The sequence below is a fragment of the Cottoperca gobio genome, chromosome 16, assembly GCF_900634415.1.
Source record: "Cottoperca gobio chromosome 16, fCotGob3.1, whole genome shotgun sequence".
In the NCBI taxonomy this organism is placed as follows: Eukaryota; Metazoa; Chordata; class Actinopteri; order Perciformes; family Bovichtidae; genus Cottoperca; species Cottoperca gobio.
The window spans coordinates 8,900,179-8,920,891 of NC_041370.1; the positions used below are offsets into that span (position 1 = coordinate 8,900,179).

General features: G+C 42.6%; 1 protein-coding gene across 1 annotated transcript in view; it reads right to left on the reverse strand.

Moving 5' to 3' along the window:
• agmo (alkylglycerol monooxygenase) overlaps window positions 1-20,713 on the reverse strand; it is a 42,347-nt gene that overhangs the window by 20,663 nt on the left and 971 nt on the right. The window contains exons 2-6 of the mRNA XM_029451802.1: window positions 17,494-17,624; window positions 16,545-16,696; window positions 6,826-6,929; window positions 5,946-6,041; window positions 488-554 (exon numbers count right to left, since the gene is read on the reverse strand). Of these exons, the coding sequence (XP_029307662.1) occupies window positions 488-554; window positions 5,946-6,041; window positions 6,826-6,929; window positions 16,545-16,696; window positions 17,494-17,624 (550 nt within the window). The remainder of the gene's footprint in view (window positions 1-487; window positions 555-5,945; window positions 6,042-6,825; window positions 6,930-16,544; window positions 16,697-17,493; window positions 17,625-20,713) is intronic.

Here is a 20,713-nt window from a genome sequence, read left to right on the forward strand (position 1 = left end):
TCTATTATACTGAAATAAAGATACTTGGTTAAAGAAGTGAGCTCCTTATTTCTGCAGAAATGGAACAACGAAACAAAGTGTCAAACGGTCTGCAGTGAAGTTCAACAAACAGAATACAATTAGACTATATAGTCACCAAGTGGGTGACAATGTTTACAGACAATCGGCTGTGCAACTACGCACATCTAGCATATACAAGAGATACAAGTGGACACTGTTATTATACATTATTAGAACATTATTTAAACAGTAGACATTTAAATTGCTATTACAACACATCTAGAGATACAAGAATGTCGAGGGGACATGACCAGAGTGTTCTCTGGTCTTAATCGCTGTAAGTAGGACAAACGTAAGATGAGCATATGAAGAATAGGACAGTATAAGACAAGATAAAAAATGACCATTACAAAAGTCTCAGGCATGGCTACAACTATATAGAAAAGAAGATGATATCACTCTCCTTATAAAATAAAGCTGATCTCACCGTGATGAACTTTGTGATGTTTTGGGGTGTTGAAGACCCACTCGAGAGGTCCAAGGTCTGTAATCAGCTGAAATAAAATAAAACACAATACATTGGTATTAAATACTTTATATATATATATATATATATATATATATATATATATATATATATATATATATATATATATATATACATATACAGAATGTGTTCACCTCTCTGGGAACCATCACCTTATCGTGGTGGAGAGGTTTGTGTGTCCCTATGAACCTGAGAGCTGTGTTGTCTGGAGCCTAGTGCTCCTGGTAGGGTCTCCCAAGGCAAATTGGTCTCAGGCGAGGGGCCAGACTACTTCATGAAAGAAAGGGAAAGGAAAGGAGAGACCCTGTCCGGAGGAAGCCCGGGGCCCCCTTCTGGAGCCAGGCCCAGAGGGAGGGCCCGACAGCGAGCACCTGGTGGCCGGGTTTGCCACGGAGCCCGGTCGGGCACAGCCCGAAGAAGCTACGTGGTGCCTCCCATCCATCCATCCTGTGGGCCCACCACTCATGGGAAAAAACGCTGGGGTCGGGTGCGCTGTCACACGGGTGGCAGTGATGATCAGGGACCTCGACGGACCAGACCCGGGCAGCAGAGGCTGGCTCTGGGGACGTGGAACGTCACCTCTCTGTGGGGGAAGGAGCCGGAACTAGTGCGGGAGGTAGATCGCTACCAGTTGGATCTGGTGGGGCTTACCTCCACGCACAGTCTTGGCTCTGGACCCGTACTCCTGGATAGGGGTTGGACTCTATTCTTCTCCGGAGTTGCCCAAGGTGTGAGGCGTCGGGCCGGGGTGGGGATACTCACTAGCCCCCGGCTGAGCGCCGCTATGTTGGAGTTTACCCCGGTGGACGAGAGGGTCGCCTCCCTACGCCTTCGGGTTATGGGGGGGGACTGTTGTTTGTGCCTATGCCCCAAACCGCAGTTCTGAGTATTCGGCCTTCTTGGAGACCTGGAGGAAGTGCTTCGAAATGGAGCTTTCGCGGTATAGGATGTAGTTGATCCGACGTCCGATCCACGGCTGGAGACTTCAACGCACACGTGGGAAACGATGGAGACACCTGGAGAGGCGTGATTGGGAGGAAGGGCCTCCCTGATCTAAACCCGAACGGTCGTTTGTTGTTGGACTTCTGTGCTAGTCATGGAATGGCTATAACAAACACCATGTTCGAACATAAGGATGCTCATAAGTGCACGTGGTACCAGAGCACCCTAGGCCAAAGGTCAATGATCGTTTTTGTAATCGTATCATCTGATCTGAGGCCGCATGTTTTGGACACTCGGGTGAAGAGAGGGGCGGAGCTGTCGACTGATCACCATCTGGTGGTGAGTTGGATCAAGGGGTGGGGGAAGACTCTGGACAGACCTTGTAAACCCAAACGGGTAGTGCGGGTGAACTGGGAACGTCTGGAGGAAGCCCCTGTCCTGGGGATCTTTAACTCACACCTCCGGCGGAGCTTTTCAGCCATCCCTGTGGAGGTTGGGGGCATTGAACCTGAGTGGGCGATGTTCAAAACCTCTATTGCTGAAGCTGCAATGATGAGCTGTGGTCTCAAGGTCTTAGGTGCCTCAAGGGGCAGTAACCCTCGAACACCGTGATGGACCTCGGTGGTCAGGGAAGCCGTCCGACTGAAGAAGGAGTCCTTCCAGGTTATGTTATCCGGGAGGACTCCGGAAACAGTTGCAGGGTATCGAAGGACTAGAAGGGCGGCAGCTTCTGCCGTGTCAGAGGCAAAGCAGTGGGTGTGGGAGAAGTTCGGAGAAGCTATGGAGAAGGACTTTCGGTCGGCACCAAGGTGCTTCTGGAAAACCATCCGGCACCTCAGGAGGGGGAAAGCGAGGAACCATCCAAGATGTGTACAGCAAGGGTGGGATCCTGCTGACTTCAACTGAGAAGGTTATCGGCCGGTGGAAGGAGCACTTTGAGGAACTCCTGAATCTGACTAACACGCCCTCTATGGTAGAGGCAGAGCTGGAAGCTGATGGGGGATCATCGTCAATTTCCCTGATGGAAGTCACTGAGGTAGTCAAACAACTCCACAGTGGCAAAGCCACAGGGGTTGATGAGATCCGTCCAGAAATGCTGAAGGCTTTGGGTGTTGAGGGGCCGTCTTGGTTGACACGCCTCGTCAACATTGCGTGGAAGTCTGGGATAGTGTCTAGGGGTTGGCAGACCGGGGTGGTGGTTCCCCTATTTAAAAAGGGGGACCAGAGAATGTGTGCCAACTACAGGGGTATCACACTTCTCAGCCTCCCTGGTAAAGTCTACTCCAAGGTACTGGAAAGGAGGGTTCGGCCGGTAGTCGAACCTCTGATTGAAGAGGAACAATGCGGATTCCGTCCTGGTCGTGGAACAACAGACCAACTCTTTACTCTTGCAAGGATCCTGGAGGGGGCCTGGGAGTATGCCCATCCGGTCTACATGTGTTTTGTGGCTCTGGAGAAGGCGTATGACCGGGTCCCCCGGGTGATACTGTGGGAGGTGCTGCGGGAGTATGGGTGAGGGGTCACTTTTGAGGGCCATCCAATCCCTGTATGCCCAAAGCGAGATTTGTGTCCGGATACTCGGCAGTAAATCGGACTCGTTTCCAGTGAATGTTGGCCATCAGATCGGTTCACAGCCGAGTGTGCAGCGGTTGGGATGAGGATCAGCACCTCTAAATCTGAGGCCATGGCTCTCAGCAGGAAACCGGTGGATTGCCTACTCCGGGTAGGGAATGAGCCATTACCCCAAGTGAAGGAGTTCAAGTACCTCGGGGTCTTGTTCGCGAGTGAGGGGACGATGGAGCGAGAGATTGGCCAGAGAATCGGAGCAGCGGGGGCAGTATTACAGTCACTTTACCGCACCGTTATGACGAAAAGAGAGCCAGAAGGCAAAGCTCTCAATATACCAGTCGATCTTCGTTCCTACCCTCACCTATGGTCATGAAGGCTGGGTCATGACCGAAAGAACGAGATCACGGGTACAAGCGGCCGAAATGGGTTTTCTCAGACGGGTGGCTGGCGTCTCCCTTAGAGATAGGGTGAGAAGCTCAGCCATCCGTGAGAGACTCGGAGTAGAGCCGCTGCTCCTTTACGTTGAAAGGAGCCAGTTGAGGTGGTTCGGGCATCTAGTAAGGATGCCACCTGGGCGCCTCCCTAGGGAGGTGTTCCAGGCACGTCCAGCTGGGAGGAGACCCCGGGGAAGACCCAGGACTCGGTGGAGAGATTATATCTGCTCACTGGCCTGGGAACGCCTCAGGAGCTGGAGGATGTGGCCCGGAGAAGGAAAAATTGGGGTTCCTTACTGGAGCTGCTGCCCCCGCGACTCGATCCCGGATAAGCGGTAGACGATGGATGGATGGAGAATGTGTTCAGTACATTTCTTCATACCCTGATTTTTAGATTAGGAGATATATTGTGTGCAAATTGACCCTACCTGGTGGTAGAAGGTCACTCATACTGTAAATGTGTTTACAAATGCAGCCTCTAAATTTAGATATTTATTGTTTACATGGAGATTAGGGAAGGGAACAAAGTCACCACCGTCATTAAGATTTATCGTCTGAGAATCATGAATGTCTGCCAATCCATCTATAGTAGATATTGAGAAGTCTCACAGGAAAAATAAAACGTGGTTGGGCTAGAGGAAAAGGATCACCAAAGTGGTTCGCCAGGAGCTGGACAAAAGTGGCGGACCGACCGATATATCAATTTCCTAGACTCTAAGACAATTTCTTCCAATTAGTTTATTTGTACGGCAACCTAAATATATTCAGTTGACTTTAATATAAGACAAGAAAAGACTGAAAACCTTCACATTTGAGAAGCTGGAATCATCAAATCTTTGAGATTCTTCCTTGAAAAATGATTTTGATAGTAATGGATATTATAGTTACAGATTAATTGTCTGATGATCGACTAATAATATCCATTTAATTTCTTATTCTGGACCAAACTTCTGATGGAACAGAAAACCAGAAGATTACCATGGATACATTTTAAAAGGATGCATTATTGGACTTTAGTTATTAATACGTGATAAAGAAGGGAGCCATACTCTTTCTTCCATTCCTAAATATCCATCTTCTTGTTTGTTTTCTTGATTGTCGAGCTCAAATGAGTTCAATTATTTAAATGGAGAACAGTGTGTATGGGCTGGTAGGACGATGGAAACGATGTTAACAATGCTGTTAATGGTAAAAAAACCCATTTACAAACACACACAGAACACATTCACACGTAGTCTGATATAAAGGACGATGCAGTTGAATGCATCATGAGTACATTTTGTACATAAAACTATCAAATGTAAATCACTTTCTTTTCTTAGATATCAAACAGATGCACCAGTGAGTCATTAAAGATTACAGGGGGGGAACACAGAGCATATTTCACACACTTCATGTTTCTCTTCTGGCTGTAACTCTGAGATATTTTGATGTTTCGAATCAATACGTCATACCTCAGTCTGGAGAAACGTGCACGGCTGGACAGAATTTCTCAGTGATTCATTATTTCCATGTAATGACTGCGTCTGGCAGCCGAGCGTGAGAGTTTTATCTTGAATGAAAAGGGTCTCCACCACTTCACTCTGGCTCTGAGGCTGGAGCGGCGCAGCGAATAGCGTGCCAATAAATTACATGACATCAAAAAAAAAAGCCTATAAAGGAGGCATAAATTACATCCCTTCAAAAAATTGTGACAATTACGACTTCTCTCACTAATAGTGCACTAAAAGATGGAAGGCGTTCTAAATCCATTCATTCCCTCGCAAGATTGTGGGGATTGTAACAGTGATACTCCCAGTCACTTTAAAGGCGGAGAGAGCGGTCATGCTTCTGTTTGGAATATTTCATAAAATCTCATTATTTTTTATTGAATACAGGTTCCACTGCAACACTGGGTCTACAAAGGACTCAGCAGACATATTAGTATTGGCACAGGGAGAAAGATAACTTTACAGACTTTTCTTCAGTCATATTACCCTTTTAACTTTGCACAGAAAATCCTGAATGGAAGAGTAAATGCATACACAGCTACATGTGCTTTATGATGACAGATTATACAATATATTTACATATTTAACCATTGTAATATACTGTGAATAGTACATCTTATTGATTTTCTCCAGCTGCATTAAACTGGTTCAAATAATTGAGAGAATTGTCTTTATCCATTATTCTATCTATGATTTATTTATTTTTAGATTACCGTTTAAAAAGATCACTGTAAAGTAAAAAAAACTAGCAAATTAAAAATGTCTTCAGACGATCTGAAATGTATTGGTAAGATTGAAAAGGATAAGAAATCGAAGAACTCAAGTTAATACTCATTCTTGAGAGGCTGTAACTGGTCATTTTATTGCAAAACATTATAATACATTTTTGTTAATTATTTTCTGCAAGTTAACACATTTATTGATCCTCTAATTTTCTAATATTATTATATATATAATATTTACCTCAGTGTGGATCCAGAACTGGTAGAGAAGGTTTAACTGTATGTGGATGGCGAAGACCGAGGGGGGGACAATCAGAGCCATTGGCAGGTAGAAGATCTGTGGAGGAGGGAAATGAATACACATCTTACAAAGACTCTTTTATTAACATAAAGCATAATATAGCAACACATCCGGCGATTTTACATGCAACTGATGGACATTTCCAGTCCTAAAAATCTTGACTTTGATACTAACTAACACTATCACTAGCATCTCCTACACAGTTACAACACAGGTACAAAACTCCAGAGGACATTTAAACGATAAGGCCGGCAATATTACTTATTTTCCTTATTGTTAACAAATCCCATGGAAAGACCAAAACAGACAATGCATTAGTCTGTCACTCAATACTTTCTGTCTCAGCCCCATGTAACCCAGTGCAACGGTGTTAGCTCTTAATAGTTCTTGTGACAACAATGTTAATATCACTGTGTCAGATGAGGCGATTATAGAGTCAAAGATTCTTGCCATGACTCAACCAAGACACATGACAGACTTCACGTTTGTCCCCGACCAATAATCACAGCTTGCCGTCTTTCACGACATGCATGATGTCCTTGGGAAACATTAACAAAACAAAACAATGGCGTTGGTCAACATCACAGAACGTATCATGGAATTTGTCATATTAGTTGTCGTCCGCTATGATACACGTTTATCTATTTGTGTTCCTGACCTCCTACACCTGTTGGGAGAGGCTGTAGTTGGGCTTATATTGTGTCATTTGAGCAAATACAATACTTTGTAGTAGGAGTAATTAATTCCTTATTCCCATTATTACGTTGACAATAAGAAAGATCTACAGACGTATCCTTTGAGAGAATGAATAATCTCTTACCCATGATGTGAACTGCTGGGTGAGCGACTGTCTGAGGGCGGTGGTGAGGTTGTAGTACTCTGAACTGTGGTGAACCTGGTGAGAAGCCCAAATGATGGACACCTCTGGAGAAAATTACACAAACACACGTAGATCCAACGTAAAACAGGAGTCCATGAGTCCAAACCTCGAAAGAGGTGATCACTTCATTCACCTGCTCATTAACGTGTTACAGAGCAAACATGTAATCTTTATGAGATTCATATACGGCCTTGAACCCTCACACAAATTCAGCTGCCTTTACATCACCACAAGTGATTTATCTTAAAAATCAACCTCCCCAGGTGAGTAACTAGACACTTTCATCCCCAGAAGGAGTCCTTTGGGTCTCGCTCCTGACCAGCCGTGTTGAAAAGCTGAGGCTTGAGTGTAGCTGGCCATCGGAGGAGGAGGGGTTCAGGTTATTATGACGGTGGGGGTGTTTGGCTGCAGCTGGTTAGCATCCAGCTTGATGTCCCAGTGCTCCAGTTTACATTCCTCTGCTGTGTTGTGATACTTGCTACATTAATATCCATGTTACACTTCATTTTAACATCCAACGGGAACATGCTTGTTAAGTTTCACTGGATCTCCGGGCTGTTTCCGGACCACCCCGTCTAGTCTGTGCTTTTTGGCACCTCCCGTTCATTTTGGCCTCTGCAGCCGTAAAAGAGAAAACAGTAACCTTCAAATATTGCAGAACCACAAAGTTCCACGTAGACTATGTATAGGGATGTTTTTGTATTATAAAAGCAGCCCAAGTTATTTAATAAGGTTTAAGTTTTATGAAGAACCCTTGATGTGCGATTAAGGGATCATTTATCAAGCGATTAAACTTCTATTATTACATATGGTATGTATGAATGTGTGTATCCCTGCACATACACACATTATTTTTAGTTTAATGACGATACATTTTTTTCATCCCAAGTGCCTTTCCTTTAAGAGAACATTCCTTAACACACACACACACACACACACACACACACACACACACCCCTTCTATTTAGAGAAATCATTCAAAAGCCACATCTCAAACTCCTCCTCTCTCACTCTTTAATAAATGTGTTAAATGGAATCGAGGCAGGCACCCAAAAACCCCAACGGGCCGATAGTCCGCTGCACCTGAACAAACAAACTGCCGAGTGCTGAAGGTGTGCAGTGTGAGCAGAGTAGCACCACGATCCCAATCACTGAAACTGAGGTGAACTTCCTCAAGCGTTTGGGGAAACCCTGAGGAGCTTCGAGAGGAAAACTACCGCTACCGAGCAATACTTCTCACATCGCTTATTTAACAGGGTTATTGCTGCGTTTCAGCAGGTGTGAGAGAAGAAATGTCAGAGGGAATGTTTTTTAAAAAGTGTCACATATAGCGTTAAATGGTGTTTTTTGGGTTGAGTCAAAATGGAAGCAATAGGGTTGGACTTTAATTCAAACTTTATTTACCTTCTCAACGCAACTGACATACAGTGTGCAGACAAGGCAAAGAGTGTGAGAGGAGAGAGGAGAAACGAAAAGACTGCATCTCAAGCAGGTAAGCACTAAAATGATGACAATTCTTCTGCTCTAAACGACGGGGGATTCAGAGATGAACTGTCCTGCTAAGAGACATATTGAGAGGATAATCCAGCCTTTGTTTAATTCCAACAGCCTGACTCTTTTGCTTTTTTTTCTGTCATTGGAATCATGCTTGGCAGGGTCCAGGAATAAGGGCGGCTAAGATTAATGCTTCTTGTCATTGATAGGAAGTAAGAACCGCTAGGCTCCACTGCAAGCCCATGTCCTCATCTCGGACTCTGCGGGACACTGCATAGTTTGGCAGGGCCTATTCAGGAGGGAAGCCCTGTTAATGGTGAGAACCAATGCCACAGAGCCCACGCTCCCAGTAAGAGTACAGAAACGCTGAGGACGGCACTTCCATCTGGCCTCCAGCGTGCCTCAACTCACGCTTTAATCAGGAATAACAAGCATGAGTGCACGCTAATCAGGTGATGGACAATAAAAATGACAGCATAAGTTGTTTATTCAAATCCCTAAAACTAAATGTAATGGGAACAGTGTTTCTAAAAAAAGAGATGTTGACCTTTTTGAATGTCATTTTTCCATTCACCCCCATTGGCTTGGAGTGGAGGCAGATATCTCTAAACCTGGACAAATAAAAATATAAATTCTGCATGGGCAAATATCACTATAGGGGGAAGTAAGAGCGGTCATTTGGATGACAATTTCCTATGGCAAATAGCCGTAGTATAAGCTTGATAACATATTATGATACACCCCGATTGTACAGTATGTTGTCATGTATTATTGTTCAGATGGTCTCATGCAATATCAGACCCTCTGCAACTACAATAAGTGGGATTCACCATGCTGCAAGAAGAGGTCTGGCAGTAGGGTGACGTAATTCTACGATTTCAGCTCAATATGACATGGTCAATACTATTAAATTATATCATGACACATAATCAAGGCTTATAAGTCATCATCAGTCATGTTACGTGACTGAGAAAGACTTTAACAGAGTCTGTTTACGTCCACCTCAACCCTGTCAGGAGCAGTGCTTACATAACCAGAGTCGTGTAAACGCAAGAAAGCAAAGTCCTATTGACCCCCATGAATACAGCGCCAGTCAAGGCCTGCAGTAAGTGCCGATAACGATCAATCTGTACCTTGATAATGCTGCCATAAAAAGAAAAATAATCAGCGGAGAAGGAGGTCCGAATAGACTCTCTTTAGCCAACAAAACCTTGTGAAATGCTTTTACAGTTCAATCAATCAGCTGCCAAATCCTCACCCTCAGCGACAAACTCCTGGCACCAACAGACGGTGTCCTTCGTGTGCAGACCAGAGTGGTGGGCCGAGTTGTCAATCACAGGGGTAATGGCCTGTAAACAGCCCTTCAGTGTTTGGATTGGAGGGCTCTTGGATGGGGTGCCAACCCAAACAGCGAGTGCCGGACTTGGTGGGACAGTCGGCCAACTCCCCACTGCCGCTGCCATTCTTCATGCTGTCCACACAGCTCAGTCACACACACTAAACTAAACATACTAACCCTGGTCAGGCCCACTTACAGCTCTCACTAACAAGGTGTAAAAACTATGTATAGAAAGTGAAGGGTGACGTAAAATGGCTTTCCTGTTATTTTTTTATATAATCAACATTGTATCCCTAACCATTCTATTAATTCTTACTTTCTGTTTTGTTTCTTTGATCTCTCTTTCACCGCTCTCTGTTGCAAAAACAAAGTAGTAATCATGAAAGATTTTATGTTTGATGCTATTAGAACCCAGGGTTTATGTAAGATTAAAAATGCCTAGATAAAAAGGAATCAACACCCATTGTAATATGTAATTATTTTCATTGCCCGTATTAACTGTCATTGTTAAATTAAAAACTTTTGTTAAAAGGGCAATTATTTTGTATTTTGTGTGTTCAGTAATTGTTTTTCATTGTGACTCGAAATTGTGTTTCAAAAACACCAAAAGGTCTGAAGACAAGTGTCTAAAATAAAGACTCTTTCAGATAGTTACTTTGCATTTTAAAATTCTGCATAATTTCACACACAAACCGTCCAAAACAATTATGCATTGCACTATTACATGTTCTATATCCTGCAAAATCTAAAGAACTAATAGATGTTTACAATAGTTAATAGCAAACGTTACTTGTGCTAATGCACTTCCTTTCTTCCAATGTTACCTCGTCCATAGATCTCAACAGGTAACATTGTTTATATCAAAGTAATCCACATGGGAGGCATTACTACTCATATAAATGTTTCATATTCACACTGCGTCCCTTCAATCAGTGAAGGTTTGTCCTCAGCAGCATCTGTCTGTCAGCTGTTGACAGAGGGAAGTCTGTCCGTGCAGCGAGGGGAGCACACGAGGGCAGCAGACAGCCGAACTATGGCCTCTGATGAGCTCAGCGTCCCTCTCAGCGATCATGAAACACTCTTCTTTTCTACACTTTGTTTAAATGCTGTACATACAGGTGCACATTATCCCTATGTGATGTCTAGGTTTAATCAGGGCAGTCTCCCTCTACCTCTCAGTAGACGTTCTCTCTCTTTCATCGCGCACACAGCAGACAGTGAGTGTGAGCGCAGTGACCTATAGATCACTGTTGATGTTATCTCTGCCTCCCATGAGACATTTTACTCGGCCTCTTCTGCTGCCGTGAGCGAGACCCCCACATCCTGACCAAACCGTACCGACAGAACTAGAAAAAGCAAGTTGGGGCCCTACAACCTGCAGAGCCAGGAACTCGCCGTCATGGTGAAGATTTATGGAGCCCCGGCCGCCCGGGGCGGGGGCAGGTTAACCCCCCACCACCACCACCACCTACGCCCTGCCACACAATAACATCCACATCGGCTGCGACCCCTTGGGGACGGAGGCCAGCGGAGGAGATGTGCTGAGCACATCTGTTTGTCTTGACAACTGCTGCTGTCTGCGAGGCCGAAGGAGCGGGAGGGGTGTGGACAAACGCATATAAAAAATGTAGTGAGGTGCTACAAAAAAAAAAAAAACGTTGAAAAGGGCTGAGGGAGCCGAGGGTCGTCTCAACAGGAAGAAACTGTTTCTGTGGATAGATCTTCTGCTCCGATTTTTGAAGTTATATGTTTTAAAAAATATTACAGTTTTTAGGTGCCTTTACAATATCTGTAACAAATAAATAAACATAATCTGACTGTTCTAGTGATATAATAGTGAATGAAATAGAGACGTGACACGTGAAATCACTGGGTCAACCTCGAGTCGCCAATCAAACCCAACAATGGGTTTTTTTGATGCAGTGTTAGTAGAATTAGTTTTATGATCATGTGTTATCAACTTTAACATCATTTATATGCGAGAGAATGGAAGAAGAGACAAGAAGACATGTTGCACATATCACTTATGACTTAAAGGAATGTAATACTTTTCTGGCTGCCACTCCTCATTTCCATTTTCTTTTCTTTTTATTTAAAACTGCATGTTCCCACCAACATTCATCATCACAGGTAACACAGTAAAATAAATTGGATTTGCAGGCAAAACAGGCATCACAGTCTTAAGAGGGTCTGAACTCAAGAGTAGGAGAGGAATATCTAGAAACAATCACCAAAACATATTGTTACAGCAGAGGCTGGCTTTGTGGCTTCAGGCTGTTCTTAACAGCACCTGACAGATGCAAACAACATGCTCTTAAAGGGCACTTATATACTGTGCAATAAAAGCAATCGTACAAGTTAATTGCATGTCACACTGTGCAAAATGGGTCTAATAAGACTTTTACGCAATCTGTTTCAAACTGTCAAATGGGGCCATTAACCTGTCGCGGCACTGCGATGAAAAAAAGAAAGAAACAGATTCAAACCGATACAACTGCCCAACAACTGGAATCATTTATCAGCACTGCTCCCATGTTTTGAAATTGCAGTTGAATAATAAATAAGTGTTGGCTATAGCGCTGGTACTGGATTCTGCATAGTGTCACGTTGTATTCTTATTGGTCTGATTTATATATGGTCGTAGCAGCAGTCACATTGTGGGGTTTTGATCTTACATTTTGACGCAGCCTGCATTTGCTCACTGAATGTTTGGTGGACGTGTCTTGGAGTGCCATCGGTTTTGATTGACGACCAAAGATTTGTCCATGTTTCTCTCATGACCGTCTAAAGCAGGGGTGTCAAACATGCGGCCCGGGGGCCAAAACCGACCGCGGGATGACTTTGCAAAGTGAAAAAATTAGTTGTTTTGATCCCTGTGACGAAATGTTTTGTGCCTTTGTAGACACACTGTGATCTGTAAGTTGAAACGCACATGTGTAAATGATAAACTGAGGCTCAATATTGTTGAAATTGCAACTTCTTTTCTTAAGAAATTTCAGGTTGTTCATAAAGTTTAGTAAAAAAGATAGTTCATTAAATTTGAACATTTTCAGAATGTACTTTCTTGCACTAAAACGAAGGTTGTTATTTACAGGTTATTATGCTCTGATGTTACTGGTCCGGCCCACTTGAGTTCAAATTGTGCTGCATGTGGCCCCTGAACTAAAATGAGTTTGACACCCCTGCTCTACTGTTATCTGGGACTGCATTGATCCCAGATTGTTGCCTGTCCAGTCGGATCAAACTGCTCTTCTCTCAATGGCCAACAGCTAAATGGTTTACACTAAAAATCAATCCATCACCGTCCAACAGGAAATGCTTCACATTAAGGAAGTAATGATAACATTTCACAGGGACTTTTAAGTGATTCTCTGATGTGTCTGAGCTATAAGTGTAACACAGAGCAGCAGCAGGCAGTGTGGTGAGACGACTGCAGCGTAACTCCATTACCTCACGTATAATCAAGAGTACGGACAGCTGACTGGCTGATTAATGGCCTCAGCCTGGCTCTCATGCCTGGATATAGATGCCGCCCGAGAGCAGAGCTGCTATTAGCGGCCCTTGCGATATGAGGTTAGAATAAACAGAATCAACAGGCCTGTCAACAACATGGCCGCATCCGAACAGAGTCAGCCTCCTGCTCTAAAAGCATCTGGTTCCAGGCCGCTTCAGAATAGAAAAGTTTTGAACATATATAGTCTGTCTGACGGGGAATGCAGCAGACGAAATGTGGGCGAAATTGGAATTTGTTTTCTATTCTTGTCAGTCACCAGGTTATTAAACCAATGTGTTTAGAAAAGGTGGTTAAATGGTGGTTAAGTGCGTAGCAAGGAGCATATTATTTCAGGAGTTAGAGGCGATATACTAGCAATCTGTCAGCAATTGAAAGCTTACATTTTCTCTTCTCCAAAAACAAGATAAAACCAATTTAAAAAAACACAAGCAAACATTGATATCAAGAGTTTAGATAAATGAGCACTTGATTTGTGTCTGTGTGCCCTTGCAGACAGGGGCAGCTCACTATCTGTTGTTATCTCCAAGGTCAAACGCATCTGGCAAGAGCGTAGGCAAGTGGTGATGTGCATCAGCACAGGCCGACAAAGTCATGAGAGGGAAAATATGAAAAGAAAGGGCCATAAACTGGTCAAACTGAAAATGATATTCTACAATGAGTCATTAAGGGCTCGTTTCCCAGCACAGTCACTTTTGCCTATTTTTTCAGTTCTCGCAATTTTCTATTGTAGTAATTCCTTTATTATTAAATATTACGATTCATAGCTCATATGTCTTGACTAGGATTATGGATGCAGTGTTCTTGAGGCAAAAATCGGTTGTAAAATTGTTCCAAGATACGAGTTCAATAAAATAACTCCTAAAGCAGCGTTACATGTTCAATCATTAAACTGCTGAAAAATACTTTATAGCTGCATCCTAGATCTGTCTCATTCCTCAGAGCTTCCTTATAGAAAACATCCATCCCACACACTGGAAGGCTTTGGTTGGCTCTTGCTCTAGAAAAAGTCGGAGGTCGGAGGTTGACCGAGATGACCTCGGCTGACCAGAGTGACGAGTGAGGACCGTGCGGAGCCTGTGCTGCGGTCGGGGAGAGCCGCTTCACTTTGGTAACAAGGGGAAAAGCTTATATCCTGCGGGCGCTCGGCACCAGACAATTATCTACGACCCCACAATGTTCCATAATAACAACGCCAATCGGCTGGAAAAAGAGGAAATGAAAGTAAGTGGAAAGTTTGAGACGTAAAAATGATTCTGCAGTTCAAAAATAAAAGAATTCCGACCAAATAAACCGAGCAGATATGTGATACTGTGAGCGTCATTCCTCAGACAATGAGGGCAACGCAACACACTTCACTCAGACACACATTACAGCTGTAATGCTAAAAATAAGGTCTGGCTTCCTAGATCATCAAAACATGAGTCTGGAGCTTTGTTTGCATTATTGTTCAGGCTCAAACGCAGAGGGTTAACGAACTAAAACTGATCCACCCAAGTATTTACATAAAATACGAAACAAACAAAACAAAACAAACTATAAACTGTAAATGTGTATGAGTGTAATGGAGCTTACTGCCTGTTGGATGCGTGTTTTTGTGTTTTAGAAGAAAACAACAATAAAAATAAATACAGAAATATGAAATATTATCTTGGTTTCAAGGGCGCACAGCAAGTATTGATTTGTCATGCCAATGCATCACTACCAGTGATACCTTCACTGTCCCACACACTGGAAGACTGTGTACATATACGCATATAAAAGCCGCATTAAAAATGTATGTGTGAAAATTAGAAATCTGCTTTCTCCTAAAGAAATCGCGCTCAGGTTGTCAAACAATTTATACGACGTTTAAAAGTTACTACAGAAGACTGAATATAAACTGCTGAATATACCCTTACTGAAACCGTTATATTACTCGAGGGATGACACTGTCTCTGGCTGTTATGATTTGTGATCTTTATGTCAACATACTTCACATGTGCTTTATAATGTGGATATGTCCGATACACTTCCAATATCTTTGCTCTTTCACAAAAGCAACGTAATCTCATTAATCTGATGCTTCAAAATGCTGTTAAATCCAAGGGTGATGTTACTTCCAAATCCTGTCGGGCAGTTGTTGGCAAGACGGTTGAAAAACACAGCTTCTGGACTTTCAGCTAAAACTATGTGGACTAGACGGCGGGCAGCTTGATATGCCACTGACACAAATAAATACCAGTGCAGGCCACAAATAAATATCTCTCTTTCGGTGTGTAGTGTGGCAGCCGAGCATCTGGCACGTGCATCAGTTGCGCCAACACACACGGGAAGAGTGGATCTTAAAACATGTCGAGCCACTACTGTAGAAACACCATATGCGGTATATAGTTTTCATTTCTGATGTTATAGTGATGCTGCAGGACGTCGCAGCTTTAGAGCCGTGACTATATGCAGCTTGTTGCTGTGAGAACTCCGGGTTAAGACCACAGCCCTCTGGAGACCACAGCCGCTCACATCTGCACAGCTCAGAACCAGCTGTATGTAACTCAAAAATAATTGCTTCCTCCACAACGTCCAGGACAGCATGATGTGTGTGCTATCTTGTGTGCTCCTCCCTGCAGGGATGGCAACCAATCAACATTTTACAACCATTTATCATCAGCTGGCTTTTTACTTTTGCGTTAGTATTATCTGAGTGACACGTGAAAAAGAAAGGGGAGGGGTTGTTGGTTTGGTGCTGGTAGCTAGTGGAGTTATATTGGCAAAGAAGTCTAACTAATGTACGTGTTAAAAAACGTACATGGTGCATCTTCAGAGCAGGAATGAGACGCTTACTAAGCTATATTGTGAAGAAAATATAAGAGTTTGAAACATCCTGGTGGTTTGTATGATCAGTGTAGAAGAGGATCACGCTGCAGGCATGGTTTGAAAAGTTTCTACTGACATTTTAATACGTTTCCACCAGGAACTGTGGTCACTATTCAAATCCATAGTAAACACCATGAATCCAAGCTGACCACAGCCGCCGTGCTCCGTGATGGAGCAAACCTTAAAGATGTCACATCTACGTTTTTAAACCTACAGATGTGGATGTTTCTTACTCAAATGATTTGGGATGAGTATCACTTTTATAATTGCTCACAACAACACAAAAAAAGTTGCATACTTGTTTCTGTATAATATGTGGTGCAGAAACCACACAAAAATTGATATTTGGCAACTAAACTACAACCAAAAAAAGGTTCTAATAAACTACACTTATAAACTGTGAATACCTATAATCCTTTGTTGTGGGCCGTGTACATCAGTGTGAGTGTCTTGTGCAGGTACCGTGAGCGAGGCGGTGGACCCAGTAGTAGCAGAAGTCCACGCCCAGGAAGGTGAGCCACCAGGTCCAGGCAGAGTCCCAGGGCAGCTCCAGCAGGCGGTACCGGTCCCACACGTGCATGTAAGCACTCAGCTCACAGCCTCTCATGAACAACCTGAGGGAGGGACAGACAGCACACAAAGATGCAGTTCATTTACAGTTTAGTTCATTTCTGCATCTTGTCACACGTGGTCCTGCTTCAACACACACCTTTGGTTGTCGTGTCCGGACTTAGGTTTGATGTCAGAAGTGGGGGGCATACAGTAAAGTATGCTATTTCCTGCATACATATCTAAATCTAAATATCTAAATCAATCTAGCAAAAAACTAATGATGATAAAATTGGTTGTTGTGCTTTCCACAATAATGGTACTATAACTGAAAAACATTATATACCACCCATAGTCTATTTTACTTTAAATGAGATTATTATTTATAAAATTAGCATCATGCTGTGTTGAAGAAGACTTGAAACTATGATTGAGACCATAACAGTTTCAGGAAAAGGTTTACTGAGGTAATAAATCAAGTGAGAAATTGGGTCATTTTGTCATAGACTTCTATACAATCTGACTTCTTTATGCAACCAGTGGAGACGCCCCCTGCTGGTCATTAAAGATCATTCAGGTTTACGGCTTTATTGCCTTCACTTCACCTACTTCTTGTTACCCACTTTACATTACCTCACTTTGGAGGTAATGATCCTTTAAACAGCAACATTTTCCGATCTATACAAATCACGCTGGAGCCATATGTTTCATTCAAAGCAGTAAAGGCAGCTATGATAATGGTACAAATGTGTGTTTAAAGTCAAATCAAGAAGCACATTAATTGTTCTGGGACAGCCTCCAACACTACTATGCTATTTTTATAACACAGTATGACTCAACTATGAACTGCATAAACACTCACATTGGGATTCTGGAGATCATTCCAGAAGATATGGAGGTGAGTCCATCACTGATGGTGACCACTGGGGCGCCTGTCTTCAGAGCGCCCACCACCATCTCCAGCAATATCAGCCCTACAAAGAAAGGAGTGGCCTACACACACACAGAGACACACACACACACACAGACACACACACACACACACACACACACACACACACACACACACACACACACACACATACACAGGGAATCATGATTCAGCAGTTACTAACTATGAAAACAAGACAGTTTCAAATCCACTGTTGCTTTAAGCAGCTGTGTCGAGCTTGAATATTTGACTTGGCAGATGAGGTAATAGCTTGCAGCACTTTCATGTCTTGTGATCCATGATGTTTGTTTCACTGTACCAGTCTGGAGCAACTGTTCTAAAGCCACATTGTATTGGCAGATTGGAGATCACAAACATTTGTCTGAGCAAAGCTGCACTGGTGGAAGAAATGATCTCATAGGTTGCTTTAAAGATCAGTGCTAACAAATCACACCATGAAACTTAATTGTCTTCACTGATAAAAATACAGTAAAATAAAGTCATCTAGATAGCGTTAAGATAGTTAGCCTGCTAGCTTAAGTAGCCATAACGATGCGTAGCTAGCTGGTAAAGCTAGCTTCAGAATGTTTTGTTCTTAAAATTGGGGGGAAAAACACACTGCCATACTTGCCAAATTCAGAACCAAAAATAAACTGATTTAAACTGCTGAATGTATTTTCAGGTTTCTACATAATGGAATATTAAGCTTAAAGTTGTTGTTAGCGACATCAGTATTTTAAGCTTGAACCTTTGTCCTTTTTAATCAAAGAACAAGACATTCTGTACACAGTTTGCTCGTCTGTTGGTTCAAACACACAGGTTTCATGTCCATGCAAGCCTTGGAGGGTACTCCAAGTGTCAATCATCTAAAGTTGTCTATGAAGGAAATAAACAGGTTCTTCTGTAACCCTGTTTTTCCCAAATAACTCATTCCACTTGCAATTCAATATTTGAAAATATGACGATTAAAGGTGCAAATCAACAGTTGTTGAAGCTCCAGTTAAAAATGAGTACAGCCATAATGAAGAGAGCAAAACGGTTGAGGCAGCATGTTCCGGTAACTACCAGAAAGTTGAGAAAGTAATAATTTGTCTAATAAAAATGTTTTACTAACAGACTAAAGTTAAATTAGGAAGTTCCTCTTTATCAAAAAGTAACTAGCAATCATTTCTGTATTTCCAACTTTACATGCAGTTATATATTCCCTACACATTGCCAAACATGTATTTTAATTAGCAGCTTCTTTGGCACATGATTTTCTTTTTCTTTTTTTATGCTGATAACAAAAATCCAAATGACAAAATTCTTCTTTCGAAAAGTGGCAAAACATGGATTACATTAAGTAACTAGTTAAGACAAAACAAATGATAAGAACTAAGCAAACAGTCAGTCACAGACCTCTTTCTCTAGCAGTGCTGGAAACGTGTAATAACCTCTTAATGGGTCTGTCAAACATGGAACAAATTAGTGAGGAACGGGGTTAACAAACAGGTCAGGACTGCAACTTCAGTGGCGTGTTAGACCTGCTGGTTAGCTCTAGCTTGAAGGCACCCATTGACCAAGAGACTGCAGTCGTAACCGGGACACATGGCCCGCCAAGAGCGAGGAATGAAGGGCGTGACGAGAGCGCAGAGGAGCACATCTGCAGGTGGGAAGGGAGGAAGTGTGTGTGTTTGATGGAAGTGAGAGTGAGTGTGCATGCATGTGTGTGCATATCCACATGTGAATGCTTCCACTTTAACATGCAGGTGTGTGATGTGAGTGTGTGTGCACAAGCAGAGGCGAGAGCACCACGAGGGACCTGCGATCACACGCAACGTTCCCCACATCTGGCAGCAGACTGCAGAGCTGCCGCCAACAAATGGGCTCGCAGCGCAGGCAGACCTCCTCCAAACCCGCTGAGAGAGAGATTATCATTCTGGACGACAGTCTAAAACCTTCCTTGCTTTTTTCTCTCCTGTCTAGCAGATAGTTTTACTTCTGCAACCCCACGTTCTTGACAGTTCAGGACAAAATTATTCTGCAGGGCAAGTTGATTCTCATGCTGTGCGAAAAAGAAAGCGAGAGCAAAAAAGGCTTGTCTTTGTTTTCATAACTGTCCCTATTATTTGCTAATTTCTCTTCCTTTATATGATGTAATTTGTATTCCATCTTTGTTTTTCCTCTGTTTCAGTGAGATATTTTCAATAGCTGCTTTTCGATCTTGCATAAACTGAAACCGTCTTTTCTTGTGTCTTTATCTTTTTATAAATAAATGAAAGATCACACTAACTAAAGCCTATGTTATACTGCAGCATACGTACATCCTGTGTGGACCGTTTGTTCTGGCATCTAATTATTTTATTTTATTCTGAATTCGGGTCTTAAATGGAACATTACATTTGTGGACCAGATGTGTGCATTTTCCCGAAACAGCCTTTTTATAAAGTCACGGATGACTGATGTTGGCTGACAACATTCAGGCTGACAATACTCTTTAGTCACTGGTCTCGGACAAAAATATTATGTTTGCATACAAATCACTGAATAGCCGAGAAACCTGGCAACGACCCACAAAGCCATAATTTCAAACAACTCTGAAAATTGGAAGATTGTGTTTTGTTTTGCTAATTAATTTGGCCTGTTGAGAGAACAGCGCAATTAATGACAAAACTGTATACAGTGCTGAGTCACAAACACACATGCAAACATTTATCACTGTGCATGCAGCAATAACAAATTTGTTTAATCACATTTGGTAGTGGATTATAAGGACTCCTGCTGTGGGGTAATTGTTCTCCTCCCCTGATGTGCCTCATAAAACCTCTTAACAAACATGTGCTGTTAAACCTGCACCGCACACTCGCCACAATAAATGGAAACTCAGACACTGTAAACTGACAGAGAAGCAGAAGAATATTTTTAAATTGAGCATTAAGTAGACGTGAGAAATTAGCCAGTAGCATTCAGATGTCTATCTGAAGTCTGACTGTTAGTTATATTTGAGACAAATCAATCTTTGTGGAGAAGTTTCAAGTTTTTCTTTCGCTTGATTACATAATGACATTTAGACACTATTCTAAAATATAACGTTCTTATCCTGTAGAGAAGCATGTACACCTTCAACTTATTTGAAAGTACAAAAATCCCTAAAATAAGGCTGTCAATTAAT